General features: G+C 29.0%; 2 protein-coding genes across 4 annotated transcripts in view; one reads left to right on the forward strand and one right to left on the reverse strand.

Annotated features, from left to right (window-relative positions):
* Window positions 1-8,044, forward strand: part of LOC113551328 (calcitonin gene-related peptide type 1 receptor-like) — a 61,734-nt gene extending 53,690 nt beyond the window's left edge. Inside the window, exons 8-11 of one of the 3 annotated variants that reach the window (XR_003405113.1) lie at window positions 5,263-5,454; window positions 5,585-6,055; window positions 6,267-6,647; window positions 7,876-8,044. Coding sequence is in view for 2 of the 3 variants with exons in the window: in XM_026953507.1 (XP_026809308.1) it covers window positions 5,263-5,454; window positions 5,585-5,828; window positions 5,915-6,187 (709 nt within the window). In the remaining variant the exon portion in view is untranslated. Of the gene's footprint in view, window positions 1-5,262; window positions 5,455-5,584; window positions 6,215-6,266; window positions 6,648-7,875 lie in introns of those variants that run through there. The other 2 variants (XM_026953507.1, XM_026953508.1) reach the window with 2 other exon arrangements.
* Window positions 6,184-16,171, reverse strand: part of LOC113551329 (calcitonin gene-related peptide type 1 receptor-like) — a 104,226-nt gene continuing 94,238 nt past the window's right edge. The window contains exons 7-10 of the mRNA XM_026953509.1: window positions 12,921-13,138; window positions 7,907-8,195; window positions 6,394-6,590; window positions 6,184-6,331 (exon numbers count right to left, since the gene is read on the reverse strand). Of these exons, the coding sequence (XP_026809310.1) occupies window positions 6,432-6,590; window positions 7,907-8,195; window positions 12,921-13,138 (666 nt within the window). The 3' untranslated portion in view covers window positions 6,184-6,331; window positions 6,394-6,431. The remainder of the gene's footprint in view (window positions 6,332-6,393; window positions 6,591-7,906; window positions 8,196-12,920; window positions 13,139-16,171) is intronic.

Here is a 16,171-nt window from a genome sequence, read left to right on the forward strand (position 1 = left end):
ATATTGTTTTCAGCGTACTGAAACCATTAAATTATATATTGATCGATGTTCGGAGAAATCGTAATTTAATGTTGTAGAAGCGTTAATATAATATAAAACGCAAAGTGTTCTAGATACTCGTTGTCGTTATAAATCGATAATATTTTATTAATTTAAGATTAGTTGCAGGAAAAGAAATCAATGATGTGCTTGTACGTAGATAGCAATGTTTCTATTGTTAACATTTAATGCGGAAGTGGTTAAAAAAAAAGACTAGAATTCAAGAAAGTTCAAGTGTTTTGTTAAATGTATGCGAATCGATACGTTAGTGTTGTGTACAAATAAACAGTTGTCTAAATTATGTTCAATTCAAAAACATTAAGAATATAAATTTTAACAAAAACATAATTGCATGTCTGCATTATTCGTTGCATATATTTTTGAGTTGTATTTTTTTTATTTTTTAAGACATTCAAGTTTACCAATTTGATATGACTATGGTAAAACGATTTTCCGAGCATAAGCAGTTTCAAAAGCTCTTAATATTAATAGCCATGTAATATTTAATTTAACGTCAATATTAAACCCGATCATGTATAAAACATATACGATCTGATATTTGGCTTTAGAATTCGTTCAGCTTTCGAAATGGTTCATTTGAAAGGGTAAGATAATATCGAATGTCATTATTTTCGTAGTTTCATGATCCGTGTCATTCAAATATCCACTCGACTGCACGTCTAAGCCCAATGGCTTCGTGAAACTTCTGATCGTGCAATCCTTATGGGATTTTGGCAACAGACCGAGGAAATAAATTAACTATATATATTTATGTTTAATGTTTGTTAATAGTCGTAATTAGTTCTGTTTAGTGTTCATTATTCAATATGTATTAAGCGTATAGTATATACAAATATTTATAGTTTCTGTACGCAGTAAAATAAAACGTATGTACTTTTTTTTAGGCTGCAGCACTGTGCATATTAAATACGCAACATCAATATAAAACATGATGTCGAGATAATATTATAATGTAATTATAATTTTTCAGTGATAATTTTTATAAAAATGGTAAAAAATCAGTACCTATGTAATTAATCGATTCCTGTAGTTAAATTTCGGACTGTAATTTCGTACTCACCTTTTGCAACAATACCAATGTTGCGTAGAATTTATTAGTATGAAAAATAATTTCCTTACAATAATTCTTTGCTAAACAACATGTTTAATTACAGTTGTCATATTTACTGTCAAGACTTATCATAAACTTTTCCTATTAAAACAACTCTCGTTTTATTTTGTGCGTAACTTATGAATTGTCTGCAACTATTACTAAGATAAATTCCAAAACTTTAATATACCTAACATAATATCACAGTACCTACAATAACAAAATCCGTAATCAATATTCTATGCATTACATAAAAAAATATTTTAAAACCAAATGTCGTTTTACATTTGAAAAAGTTGGTTAGTTATTATTTTTGGGTCTTTTATTTGAGCGGATGTATTAGATAATGTAATTTATTATGATAAAAAACATCCGTTATGGTATTTGAAAGCAATTTAAAATTATTTTAGAATTTAGTCCTGATTTTCGAGAAAAATTTATTGACGAAAATTAGTTTTGATAAACAATAATAACGATAAAAAATAAAGCTTGAAATAGAACAAAATTGTAAGTGTCACGAAAAATATTAAGTAAAAATGTTGAAAATAGTTTAAAGTTATGTATTCATTTAGAAACAACTAAACAATTTTACGAAAATTGTAGATCATTTTTTTAATTATGTAAAAATAATAATAGTAATAAATTAAAGTATATGAAAATATAAGGTTTTATTATTTTTACATTAACTTTTATAAATCATACAACAGGTACAATTTTTATTTAAAACCTATTTTATTTTATAATAGTGTCGAATGAGTTCGATTAAACTCAATTTTGGTGAGTTATTACTTATTTTATGGTATAAATTTAATCGAATTATGTAGGTAATTTACTAATTAAATACTCGTAAATAATATTTAATATTCACTATACGTTAGGAAAATTTAATAGATTGAGTATATATTTATACATTTTATAAACATGTAATTAGTTTTGTTTCCAAAGACTATTTCTAACGAAAAATTATTATCGATAATGAAATAAGCTAACGGAGTATCCGTATCATTTCGTTACGTGATTAATGTTATAATATTGACGTTTTTACATTTTATAAAAGTTTATTTTCTTTATTATCTTCTAAATTAATTCAATTTTGAATTTAAAATTATAGTTGAGAGTTATTAATATTGTTATCTTTAGTTTTTAATATTCCTTACTGTCATAGTATACAATATATATTTAATAACAATATTTTCTTTATTTAATTTTTGGATTGAAAATTATGTAGTTTTCAAATTCAATTTTATTAAGTTTATTAAGGCATAGTGTTATCTATATCTAAGATATATTTATAAGTTTTTATATGTATCATATATTTTTATCAAAATTCTATCATTGTATATTATATAATCATTTAGTCACATGAAATGTTTTATGTTCATTAGTTTTATTATGGAAAAACTAAAACTTTTACGGTGATTTATTTAGATAGTGATTGATTGGGATGTGAGCTGACCTTCCTATACATATAATTGACGTGTTGTGTTTTTCACATGGTTGCAGTAGACAACTTAACGACATTAATTCTAGAATGAAACTGTGCTCTTGAGATGGACAATGCGTACAGATGAGATATGTTCAATTTTTTATCCATTGATTATGTTTGAAACGACAACCTGATTAAACATGAGATATTTATAATTATATGCGAATCACATAATGCAATGTGATAGTCCTCCAAAACCGTTTTAAAAATCAATATAGTTCATTAATTTTCGTTTCAAAAGTTGGTCTTTGGACGATTGAACACAATGGACCATTTGAAATTAGATGGTGAAAAATAATTGAATTCATCTTTTATAAGAGACCCGTTTGTCAGACGTTCACTGAGTTTATATTTAATTGCAAAAGTAATGTGATAAATGATCGTGAAGTTTTCTTTCCGGTCGTCACTAGAACATAGGTTGGACAATTAACTGCATCGCAGAACGCGCTGAGACTTAACTTTAATGTGCAATCTCTAAAGATACAAATGAATGCGTGCATTGTTGCACTAATACGAATGTGGAGATTTTAGCGATTAGTTGTCAAATATTGTTGTTGGATATACGACCCAAAAAAGTTGTTAATACATAAAAAAGTTTTTTTGTTTAAATAGTTAACTTGACTATTATAGGGTTAAAATAAATGTATCGTTGTATTTAACTAATTTTGTAACGCCATCTACCGTGCATTAGACGTAACTATTTCATACAACCAACTTAGTTTGATGAGTGAAAAAATTAAAAGTAATAACTAGTAGGCATGATAGAAATATTATTTATAAACTATAATACCATTTTCCTGCATAAAAGTTTTATCGTATATTTTAAAACATTCAAGTTAAGAGATGAATTTAATTGTTAACTAATTTATTTATTTCAATAACAGTATCAAGTACAATAACAAAATACTTATAAAACATAACTCATTAATATAGCTCTGAAATCTATAATTTTGTCACAGGACATAATATTGTTATATGTACAAATAATAATTTGAAAAGCTTTGAATCATTTTTTTTTAAATATGCGTAAATTTTATCATAAAGTGTAGTATGCATATATTCTAAATTATTCTCCTCAAAAATAATGCATATACGTTTGTATTATGTATATGTATAATTTGACTTTGTGCTGTTTATTTTAATGAAATATTTCTTATGCTTTCAATATGCATGCAACATGCAATATAATATTATTCCCACATGGAAGCAATAAATAAAATATATTTCCAAGATGAAATTGTCATCAAATAACATTGGAACGGTCTTTGTTCAATAAAGAAAAAGAAAACGAAATATTTTTCCGTCTGAATATTGAAATACATTTTTTATTTTGTAATATGTAAGAGTGTATCTGTCAAGGTGAAAATTGGCCAAATAACATATAGCAGGTATCGTGTTTGTTTTATTTTATTGTTATTATTTGTTTTCAACATACTTTAACCTTAACGTAATGACTTAATATTTATAATAATTTATATATAAATAAAAAAAACGTAGCTTGCTTGTGTTATTAAATAAAAATAGACATGCATGGATATTTTATACAAATGATGAGCGTAATTTTTTTTTATAATTTTACAATATTTTACCTAACATATGTGAAAAAAACAAGCAGTTTTTGTGAAAATAATGTAAGGCTTATTATATAAAGATATGAAATTATTCTAAATTATCGTAAGCTTTGATTCTGATATTTGTATTATAAATAAATATAACGAAAAATGGGTACATTTGATTAAGAGAATAGAGATTATATAAAATGTAATTGATATAAACAATTTTTATTTTAATAACTAGAAATACTTTTTTAAAATATAAAAGAGAGTAGTGCGTTTATACTTTATAGAGACATTTTTTGACGTTTTGAAACAAAAAATATAACCATTTTAATTGCACACTGCACAACGCACATTAATATAGGTATTTATTTTAAAAACAGTCGATTTGTATAATCTAAGCTATTGTTTAAAACATGCTTTGAACGGAAATAGTATTTTAGTTTTATTTGTTTTTTTTTTCAAATCACAGGTTATATTTTTCATTTCAAGTAATAATATTATATATCTAAATGTATTATACATAAACAATCCCGTTATTATATTCACGAAAATATACCATGCTATCACTAATTGTACACAGTATAATATACATAAGATGCTGGGTTGCATAAAACCGTTCTTTAAATTAATTTAATGGACACTTTTATCGAACCATTAAACCTTTATATTTAGCCAGTTGGTTTGCACAAATAGTTGAAAAAAAAATTTATTGGTCTTAAACACGATGCCAAGGTTTATGTTTAAGTTTAAAATTTATCACAAAAAATCTCTCCCAGCTGTTTCAATTTGATTATTGGTAAAAGCGCAGAGTAACAAAGTGATGATAAATTTAATGATAAACAAAAATTTAAAAAGCCAAAATTGGACCATTAGTAAATTAATAAGCCGGTAACCAATAGTTAAACGACTCAATAACGCTATTGAACGTTCAACGAACGTTTACTGTACGAATAAATGTTTATTCGTTAAATAACGTGATATTGATTTATAGAATATTTAATAAACGTTCATGCAACCCAGCAATAGCGTTTTAATTATTGATCCATTTATCTGTTTTTAAACATTAGTTGTTGGATACACGAATCTCTTTATTCGTGGATATTGTCGGGTCCGGTGTGCCTGTCAATGTTGGCCAATCTCGTATTTCTGATCAACATCGTCAGACTGCTGTTGGTCAAGTTGCACGCCCGGCAGATCACCATGTCCAGTCCAAAGCACGCGGCGCCTAGGGAACGGGCGCAGTCGTTCAGCCTCAGGAGGTGAGTACGTTCGCGAACCAAATACTAGATTGGTATTGGTTGCAAAGACAGCCAACAGCGTGGTATTGTTGGTATAAACATTATATAATTTAAAAAATGAAAATACGAGTTGTGTGCTTATGTCCAACAGCTTCAAACGGAATAATTGCAGTGTTGACAGCTACGATAAGGCACCGACGTCGTCGAGTCGGACCGGGAAGGCAGTCCGGGCCACACTAATTTTGATACCGTTACTCGGGCTCCAGTACATCGTGACGCCGTTCCGACCGGAACCCGGCACTTCTTGGGAGCCCGTGTACCAGGTTACATCCGCAGTAGTCGCCTCGTGTCAAGGCTTATGCGTGGCGCTGTTGTTTTGCTTTTTCAATGGGGAGGTGAAGACGCCAACAGGGCTTATAATAATAATATTAATTGCTCTTAGTCCTTAGATAACAACAATTTTTTGTTCGGGTACGAGCAGGTACTCTCCGAAATAAAGAAAAGATGGAAACACTGCTGGATCAACAAGAACGGGTCGTGGAATCCTTGCCTGAGAGTCACGTCTGTATCCTCGCCGCAAAACCACCCACGACTATTGGTGACCGAAGACCAACAGACCCAGGTAACTTCATTACTCGTTTTAGTGTTTTTTTTTCTATTTACCTTATGTACATATAATATTCGAAGTGGTTTTTATAGAACCGAGTTATCAAAAAAATTAGTATTTTATATAAAAAAAATTCACTGCGTATGATAATAATAATAATAATAATATATTAACGAATGGCTCTATTTGCTATAATTTATTCAAAGGATTTTGGTTTTTTTTTCAGAGGACTGGAAGCATACAAGTTTTGCCGCGAAAAGATTCTGCTGAATGTTTACAAAATGTTCAACTCTAGAACACACAAAAAACGCGTTACGACATTATTTTTATTTTTTTCTTATACAATTTAATACGTGTAATATATTATGATATAATATTTTTCTGTCGCCGTTCAGACGATGGCGTCCCTTATCTGCGACTGAACCGGTTGTGTGGTGCCCGTGACGTTGGTGTGCGTCGTGCCACGTCTTTTGATTCTCCGTATGTACTTGTGAAATGCTCCGTGTACGTCAACGTTGGCGAAACAAAACAACACGGAAACGCAAAGGCCCTGCAGAACACGTCAATAAACGACACGGTTAGAAAATGGCAGCAGCGGTTACTAGGGGTATGCTCAGATGTTCTAGGATACCGGTATCCGGCCGGTCATTGCGGGGTGGATGTCCATGGGATTATATTATATATTGATTTAAATTTTGAAAAAAAAAAAAACTCTAATTTGTGTACAATCAGTCTTACTAGTCTTAGGTTAGTTGATTTTTTTTATGTCATATAACGAATGTAGATTTAAACGTTTTAATTTCGGTTAATGATGGTATTTCTTAACGTTTAAACTTGAGGTCAAAATGTTTTTGCCATGCTTTTATTTTGAAAAATCTGAGCACCCCATACTCGGTGTTGGAAAAAAACTCAAAGATTAATAAGGATCATAAGAACCAATGAATCATATCATAATATATATAACTCATTAATGAGGTCGTATAATATAATAATATTTTAAAATATATTTTGTCTCTCTATTATATAAAAAGTTATTAAAATATTATTTATTGTTTTATAATTGCCATGGGGAATCTAATAAATAAATAAAAATTAATTAAAAAATACATGTATACAGTTGATAAGTATTGAAATATAAAAAGCATTTGAAATTAAATATCAGATAAGATTGGCAAAATCAATGGTGGTGGGTGAGTGTTGCGAGCAGGGGACGAAGACCACGATTACCACTATTATTTAATAAAAAATAAGGTCCAACAAAAATAATCACGAACAATAATTTGATATTTAATCACGAAGTTTAATATTAATAATTTTTCTAAATATTAGTTTTTAATAATGAAATTTAATTGAATTTTAACATCAATAATTTACATTATACTATTATTACTATTGGCTAATTCAATAAAATATGTAATACCTATATATTGCATTGTAATTTATAAATTTAAAACTAATAATATTTAAAATTACAATATTTAATGTGATCGTTAGGCGTCAATCATAGAGTTTTTACTCAACACCGCCAACCACCACATATCCAATCATAGAAATACTAGATATACGAGTATGAATAGGTCTCGGGCCTCGTGGGTTCACGATATTCGTGATATTCACGATATTAACATGTGATATGTTTTCTTCGATAAAACGATTTTTTACTCGTTCGGGTTCAACAGTGATAAAGAAGCTAGTGATTTCAAATGCGCCTAAAGTATTTTACGTATCTTATTCATACTCGTGTACCTAGTATATAGATTGGTGTAACTATAAATATAAATAAAATGTATAATTTAATGGTTGCAAAATTATTAACGTTAGTAATTAAAATACAGGCGTTCCCTCGACTGCAGTCATTTCACTCACCTGAGTCGACACGAGTATCACGGAAAATATTTGATAAACTGTTTCCACGGTGGTCTTGTGCTTGGGCCGATACGGTATGAGAATGTAGTGTATGCCAAACAAGGGCACCAGGATCAGCGCTGCCCTGACCGCCTTACGGACGCCGATTGGCGCCGGGTTTGTCGAGTTTCGGTGCAATTTGGTCAGCAGCACCCGCATGACGTTCATCAGGAACAGCAAGCTTGTCAATATGGAGGCGAAAACCGGTACAGTCAGCACCCACTGGCAGTGGCTCTCGTGCATCCAACACCTGAAATCCGTTAATAATATTATTATAACAATTATCGATCTTTTTTTTTTGTCTTTTTTTTTCGTGTCGTAAACATAAAAAAATAGATTATTATTCCAATATGTATGTACAATACTCATGTATTACGGTTTGTGTTGACTCTATATACAGGTACTACATTTTAAATAATAACATGTTCAACATTTCGATTAGTATTTGTTTTATTAACCGCAACAGTGATTAATTTACGCGAATACATATTTAAAATTATGTATACGAAATATATCGTATCATATATTCAACAAACGATTATAATCGCACCAGTTCGGATACAGATCTAAATATAATATAATATGTTACTATATGGCATTAGATTTGAGTCCTTCTTTTTATATTGAAGTTTTTTTAAACTCAAAACAAGGAATGGAATGTTTGTTTACTCAAATGTATAATATACAATATATAGGTATATTATATTGATACATATTAGAAGTATTATAGGTGTTACCTGTTCATAGGTGTTCATATTATAATAAATTACATTTAATCACAGTAGGGTCTCGTTAATCTGAACACTGGCTAATCCGAATGGGCTTAAGAATTATCGCACCGAAATTTTAATCAAGTTGACCCCACAAATAGCCATTGCTGAAGCGATACACCATCAGGAAATTTTGGCCGATGATGAAATCGTGCATAACGCCACCAAGGACGATGACGAGATAAAAGAGGATTTTCAGAATTCACAAAAGCATTAAATACGTCCATCCAGTGGACTGAAGATAAATTTAAAACTGCGAAGAACTAATGCTGTTAAGACATTTACTGTCCAAAGCATTTTATCAGCATATTATTGGAACTAGTTAAAAAAAAAATAATAATAATCACTCAATATTTTAAATGAATACGATGTATGCAATTGAATAAATAATAAGAATTTGAATTGTCTTCGTTGTTTTTTCAACTATAAATAAAAATAAAATTTAAAATTTAAATTTGCAAGAAAATTAATTTTTTTAAAATCATAGGTAAACCGATCAAATCAATAATACGAACGACCCTTTTCTCCGATCTCGTTTAGATTAACAAGACCCTACTGCACAATTATATAGTTGTTGTAGCCTAACGTTCTGCTAACATTCATTGGGTGTATGCATTAGTTATTATAACGTATACAGTAATACGTTTCAATAATTTTCATGAGAAATGCTAGTGAACCTAAGATAAATTATGTACCAGATAAAATATGGATAAAAATAATTAGTGATATCGCGAATAATCATTATTAACATATATGTGTACCTTTATATTATATTTAGTATATTTAATGAACGTTTGACGATAATTTTAAGTGTACATTAAGGGCTCAGAGTTGTATGTAAATACTTTATGAAATTGAAATTGTATACTTATAATATTGTATTTATAGTATTAAATTACAAATACTATTAAAATTGCAGAAAATATTTATTTTATATGAAAAAAAAAATATTCAAATTAATATCTATCTTTCAAATCAGGATTTAAAATAGAAATTGATGCATACAGCTGTAAGTTTCAGGTGATAATATTATTGTCTGACAAGTTTAGTATAGAAACTATTTATATTGTATATATGTGATTATGTTAATTTAAATAAGTATTAAAATCAACGTTGACCGCATACATTTATTCGTTTTATATAAAAAACTTATACAAGATTTCTATTATAATTATTTATTATACAACTGTATGGTGTGCTTGTATAGGTACAATGTACATTAATAAATAAGTATTATTTTGTTCGATTTCACAAGTGGGGTTCAAATCAAAAGAAATTCAGTTTTCTGTATGAAAAAATGTAACCATAATAGAATATAAGTAATTTAACTATATATATGAGAAATGCAGTATAAATTGTGTTCAATAAGATTTTTGGTGTAGTCAGTGCCGTATAAAATACAATTATATCAATACATTTTTTGAGAGAGTTTTTATGGCAATTTGTCTATCATCCTGTTGCAGTATTTTGTTTTGTTAACATTTTGAAAATCATATTTTTGATGAAATAAACTCGTGAAATACGAAGGCGAGTTATGTAAATAAACAAAGTATAACAATTATACATTTCTATAAACTTTATAAAATTTTCAAAAACCGTTTACCATGGTTGTTACGAACGGGTTAATGGCTTTGACGAAGTCGTAAAAAATTATGAATCTTAAGTGTAGTTATCTGAAACTTCCGAACGCTTTGATTGCGATAGAAAGTCGTTGAACTCTGAAGGTACTTGACATTAAGAGTAAATGTTATTATTAATTTTTCTGTTCGAATTTGCACTGATAACAAATGTAATTGAAGCAGTTTATCGCAACAGACATTCTTGATAATTGCCGTCCCTGCAGAAAGTAGATTGGAACGTAAACACACGAGCTACGACTAAGTGAATGTAAACATTTTTAAAAATCCAATCATAAAATACTGCATCTGAATTAAATATTATATTTTTATCATAGATAATGTGCTGTATATAATGTGTACAAATCATCTTCATTCAGTTTAGTTTCAAATTGCAATAAAATCAAAATAATCAAAATTATATAAAATATGTAAAGTATACTTGGCAATGCATTATAGACGCACTCACTCATCCCATTATTAACTATTATCTGTAATAGGTATGCATACATAATATATATATATATGTAAGATAAATTGTTTTAAGAAATATTTATAAGCATACTTGATAACTGTGCTGTCGTATTGTAATATTTATTGACACTCAAATGGTAATTTTCCTTTTTTATTATTATTACGATTTCAATGAGTTCTTTTTTTAACTTTTTGTTATTCGTCAACATTTGAGTATACAAATTTTGAATATTACTCTTAACAATTTGTGTATCAATGATAATAATCAATAATTTATTATTAAAAATTAAAAATATGGTATAATACCAGTAAGTATACTTAGATAATTAAATATTATGTTAACTATAATTGTTCTGTTATCTCTATTAAAAAAAATGTATGGTTTAAAAATTATAAAATGCCAATACACCTATTATTCATATAAATTTAGTTGTTGTCGTTGGAAAAACGAGTTTGATAAATCACACGTATTTATTATTATATATGATCGATAATGTTTCCTATGATGGATGAAATGGACAAATAAAGCTATTTAATTTGGATAAATAGTACCTATAGGTTTGATAACATGTCATTCGTCAAAAGTCAATAATAGTTATTAATAATAAATTATAGATAATTATAACCATGTGTAATTTGGCATTTGTACCCATGCATGTTTAACCGTCATCGGAATGCATCGATGCAGTAACTTTATTAATCATACTTCATATTTATAGGTAGTAGTTATTAGTGAATGCAGACTAAACTAGTACGTGGAAAAATAAAAAAACAATTATATTTTTTGTTTATCAATCGAATTTTTTCTTTGTATGAAACTTACGTACATTGTGAAATAAATCGTTATTTTTTAAGGTCTTAAAAAAATCTCCCCGTTTGTTTTCATCAGATCGAATTGTCTTACCGATAAATGGCGTAAATAATATACAAACATAGTTCTATTAATATTATTAACATACGCAATATGGTTGTCTCTCAATTAAAATTTGTACATCCACAATGTTTGCATACGATCATAAATTTATAACTCTGGTGTATTATTAATTGGTTCTTAATTACACAATACGCGTTCAACAATATCACGCCGAGTTCAAAAATTGATAAATTGTATAATTTATAAATTTTGTAAATTTATCTGCATAATTATTTTATTGTATATCAAGCTTATCATGATAGTATTCAAAACTGGTTAGGTGACATACAAAATATAATAATGTAAATTGATTGATGATCTTTTAGTTCTAGTCGATATTTTTATTTTTTATGAATAAGAAAATTGTATTATGGTTTTTTGGGACGATAGTGTAAACAATTTGTAATTTTCTCAAAACACAATAATATATGTTTCTCTACCTCATGAAAAATTATAATCCTATTCAAGTTAAAAATCGTTACACACAGTTATTTAGTGTTATCTTTAAATTTTGGTTGCTATATGCGTCATGCGATGTATAACTGCAGCTGGTAGTCCGACGAAATTTGTCTAAGTAAATAATTTGTTAGAAGTTGGGGAAAGCGTAGTAACTACTATTTACATATAATATACATATATCGTGTAGGCTGCATGATATCAACGAGTAAATTATTTTTACTTCAGAGGGGGCGCCGCTTCTGTATAACGTATAATCATAATATTGTCTTCGAAAGGGTGTCTTGGAAAGAAACTATTATTTGTGACAACTAATAAATACACTGACCACTGACGTACGTTATTCTTTAAATTAAACACATACTAACACAGACGACTGCTCGCGGAAATGTCGGGTATAGTACCACCTATTGACAGAGTACGTATAATGTTGTACGATGGGTGGGCGTTAAACAATCCTCACATAGTGCTGCTCGTAAGTGCACCGACTGCCATATATTATTTTGATGTATTTTATTTATTTATTATTTTTTTGGTAGAAAAAGTAATATAATTTGCTATTAAGCTATCTAGGAAGTTCATTATCATCGTTTCAGCGATAGTTCCATTTACTGAACTTGTACGCATATAAAACGAGTGGATCCATAACATTATAATATAATAAGAATCGTATGGGAAGGCAGGTATTATAATCGCAATCAGTGATAAGCGATGGATCGGTCGCGTTTCCCGATCGGTCCACTCACTGCACGGTGTCTTCAGAATTACTCCTCCACGAAACATACAGGACAGTAAGCACGGCAGGTACACCCCAGCCGATGGCGTAGAACCAACGCATCGCGTACACGTCGTTGACGAACACCACCACCAAGGCCATGTGCAGGTGCAGTCCTTCGCAGAACATCCACATGTAGTTGGCAACCATGAAGAATTGCAGAGCCACGTGTAAAGTCTGGCAATAAATCTGGAAAACAAACCAAAAACGATTATCGTAGCTATTCAAAATAGTATGTATATATTGCATTGACGTGCGTGGTACACGACACGATTATTATGATTATTTCATTGACAAAAAAAAAAAAAAAAAAAATGGAATCACGGGGACCATAAATGACAGTTTGTTAGGTTTCAGTGTCGAAAATGTTGTTTTCGCGTGTAGCATGGTATAATTTTACCAACCTCCTTAAATCGAGGTTAAATACATTATTATATTATTTATAGAATTTCGTATTTTATGACGTCAACATTTAAATTGTATTTTTCATATTAAATTATCAACCATATTATACATCTTAACGTACGATTCAACTGTGTTTAAGACTCATTACATAGATACAATTTAAATCTTATTTAGTGCGCTTAGGTGTATACCGTTTAAATATTAGCATTGACTATAATGGTAATTTAATGAATTATTCATAATACGTTTTATAGTAATGATAAAAAATTGAAATATAGATGTTTTAATAGACGCAGAATAGACTAGATGTATAGGTTACATAATCATCATGATCTATGATCAATATTGGTATTTTTTTCACAAACTGTTCACGCTGTGAATTTAATTTGACATTGAGTGTGGTAGAACAGAGACTATTTTCAATACATTTTAGAGACATTACTTACTGCTTACTGGCACAACGTTATTTCAATAGTGGAACATCTGGTAATATGTTTTTGAGTAACTATAGCCGGTACCGTTTAGTAAAATTGCAAACTATAAGGTTTTGTGACCAGTCGAAAAAATTGTCACCACGGGTCATTTTGTAAATAAATCATCCTAACAAAAAGCAATGCTGTGACAACTATCTGATGGATATCGCTGAATCTCTTTCGAACCTTCGAAGATGATGAAATTAATGTATAGAAATATGCAGTTTATCGCCCGCAGATTTATGTACGTACACGTGCCTGTTATGACGATATTATTAATCGAATAGCTTCGACGCCCTTGTGCTAATGATTAAATCACACATGTAACTAGACTTTAATTAACGTTTTATTGTTTCGTCAATTTTTAGGCTTTGTGTATGGCGGCAATTTTCTCGTTTTAACCTATATATATACACATCACATTGACGTCGTATAATATACTTGTGCGAATAATATTGATCTGTTGTGGGTTCTATAAAGAACTCTTAAAACCGTATTGTTTTCCAGTATTTCAATATATCTATGGGAATATCGAAAGCGTGCTACGGATTGTTCGGCGTATTCCAATTAATATTCTAAATGGGACGGTGCTCGACCGAAGACGTAATTAAAAAAGAATAATTAAATCTTTTTTTTTTTTTAAAAAAAAAACCTATCAATCAATTATAATATATAAGTGCTTTAGATTTTTTTGATAGAAGTATTCTCAGTGAGCGGTGAGTAAAATACCTTTGACAGTTACACGGCATTGAATGAGATCACATAGGTATTTAAAATATTTTTGATTTTTTTTTAATGTAAAAATATAAAATTAATTATATTCGAATATCGACATTTTACTTTTATCTACATACTATAATGATGCTAGAATTTAGTATTCAAATTTAATATCCAATAATAGAATAATAATAGTATATTATTGTAAACGCAATTCCTCGAAGTACTCATCTAATTTTCGTTCTGACTATTTTTAATTTTATTACATCCATACCAGTATAGTTAGTAGCGCAACCAGGATTTTTTCATGGGGGCTGTTCGACAGTAGTGTATATAGTAGTTCCCTAATAAATTTCCAAATTTGTTAGTATACCACGGACAAAAGTCACGGTTCGAGGGGGGTGTCCAGGCACCCAAAACACCCCCTTGGTTGCGCCACTGAGTGTAGTTTACCCATATACGTACGTGAGGACGAACACCTGTATATAACAAACACTTCTTTTAACGGATAAAATGACCAAGTCCCGGCAAAAAGATAGGCATTCCAATTTATTTCGACCTGCCTATAACTGACTCTTTATATTACAGACACGGACACTAATGTTTTACTCCGGTGATTTCATAACGGACAAAAATCCTAGTTCAAATCTAAATTTAAAATCATAATTATTATGATGAATATACAAACTACGAAACGGCGACAAGCCGTCAATACAGAGCGCAATTAAGTACACGTGAAAACACCGATTACGACCGATTGCATTATCGTCGATTTCGATAACGTTAATTCGCAATTAACTTATTTAAATAAATTAACTCAATTAATTGATACATAAAAATCGAATTTAGGCCGAGTAGTTTATAAGTTATACGTATTTAAAGTTTAGAAAAGCGGAGTGGAGTGGTACGGGGTAACTCCGCAAAATGTTTGTCTACTACTAAAATTATTTTGCTTTGGAATATGAAATTAAAACTCTATGTTGTTATTCAAAAAAGTAAAAAACTTAAAAAAATATTTAAAAATAAAATTTTTTAATAAAAACGTAGTCTTTTTAACAACTTGAAACTATGTAAAAAATGTTTTCAAAAACATGAATATTTTTCGAAATAATGAGTGTTTTATGATAAAAGAATCACTCTGTATATACTAAAATATTATTTACTATTATATTTATAATTATTTCGATTATACTATGCTGGGAGATTTATGTCATTTGGTCACAGTAATTTGGTCACGCGTCAATTTGTCGCATAAAATTAATGTATTAACAATTTAATATAAAATTAAATATTTAATAATTGGTATAGTCTTTTTTAATATTGAAATTAATTATTATAATTTAATATACATATAATAAGTGCATGTCACAACTAAAATATCAATTATTTATAAAATGTAAAATTAAATTAAAATATAAAAAAAAACGAAACTTATTTTTTACAAAAATTAAAACTATGGGCAAACCAATCCATGTATATTCTAAATAGGTTACTGGAGGTGATAAATATTCGATTTCGGCATAATATGTGCTTACTGCTTTCTAATAATAACTCAAATGATTGTATTACCTTATCTACAGGTATAAAAGCAAGAACTGGTAATTTTCGTACTTCTAATGCAAAGCTT

This window comes from Rhopalosiphum maidis, chromosome 2, assembly GCF_003676215.2.
Source record: "Rhopalosiphum maidis isolate BTI-1 chromosome 2, ASM367621v3, whole genome shotgun sequence".
Classification (NCBI taxonomy): Eukaryota; Metazoa; Arthropoda; class Insecta; order Hemiptera; family Aphididae; genus Rhopalosiphum; species Rhopalosiphum maidis.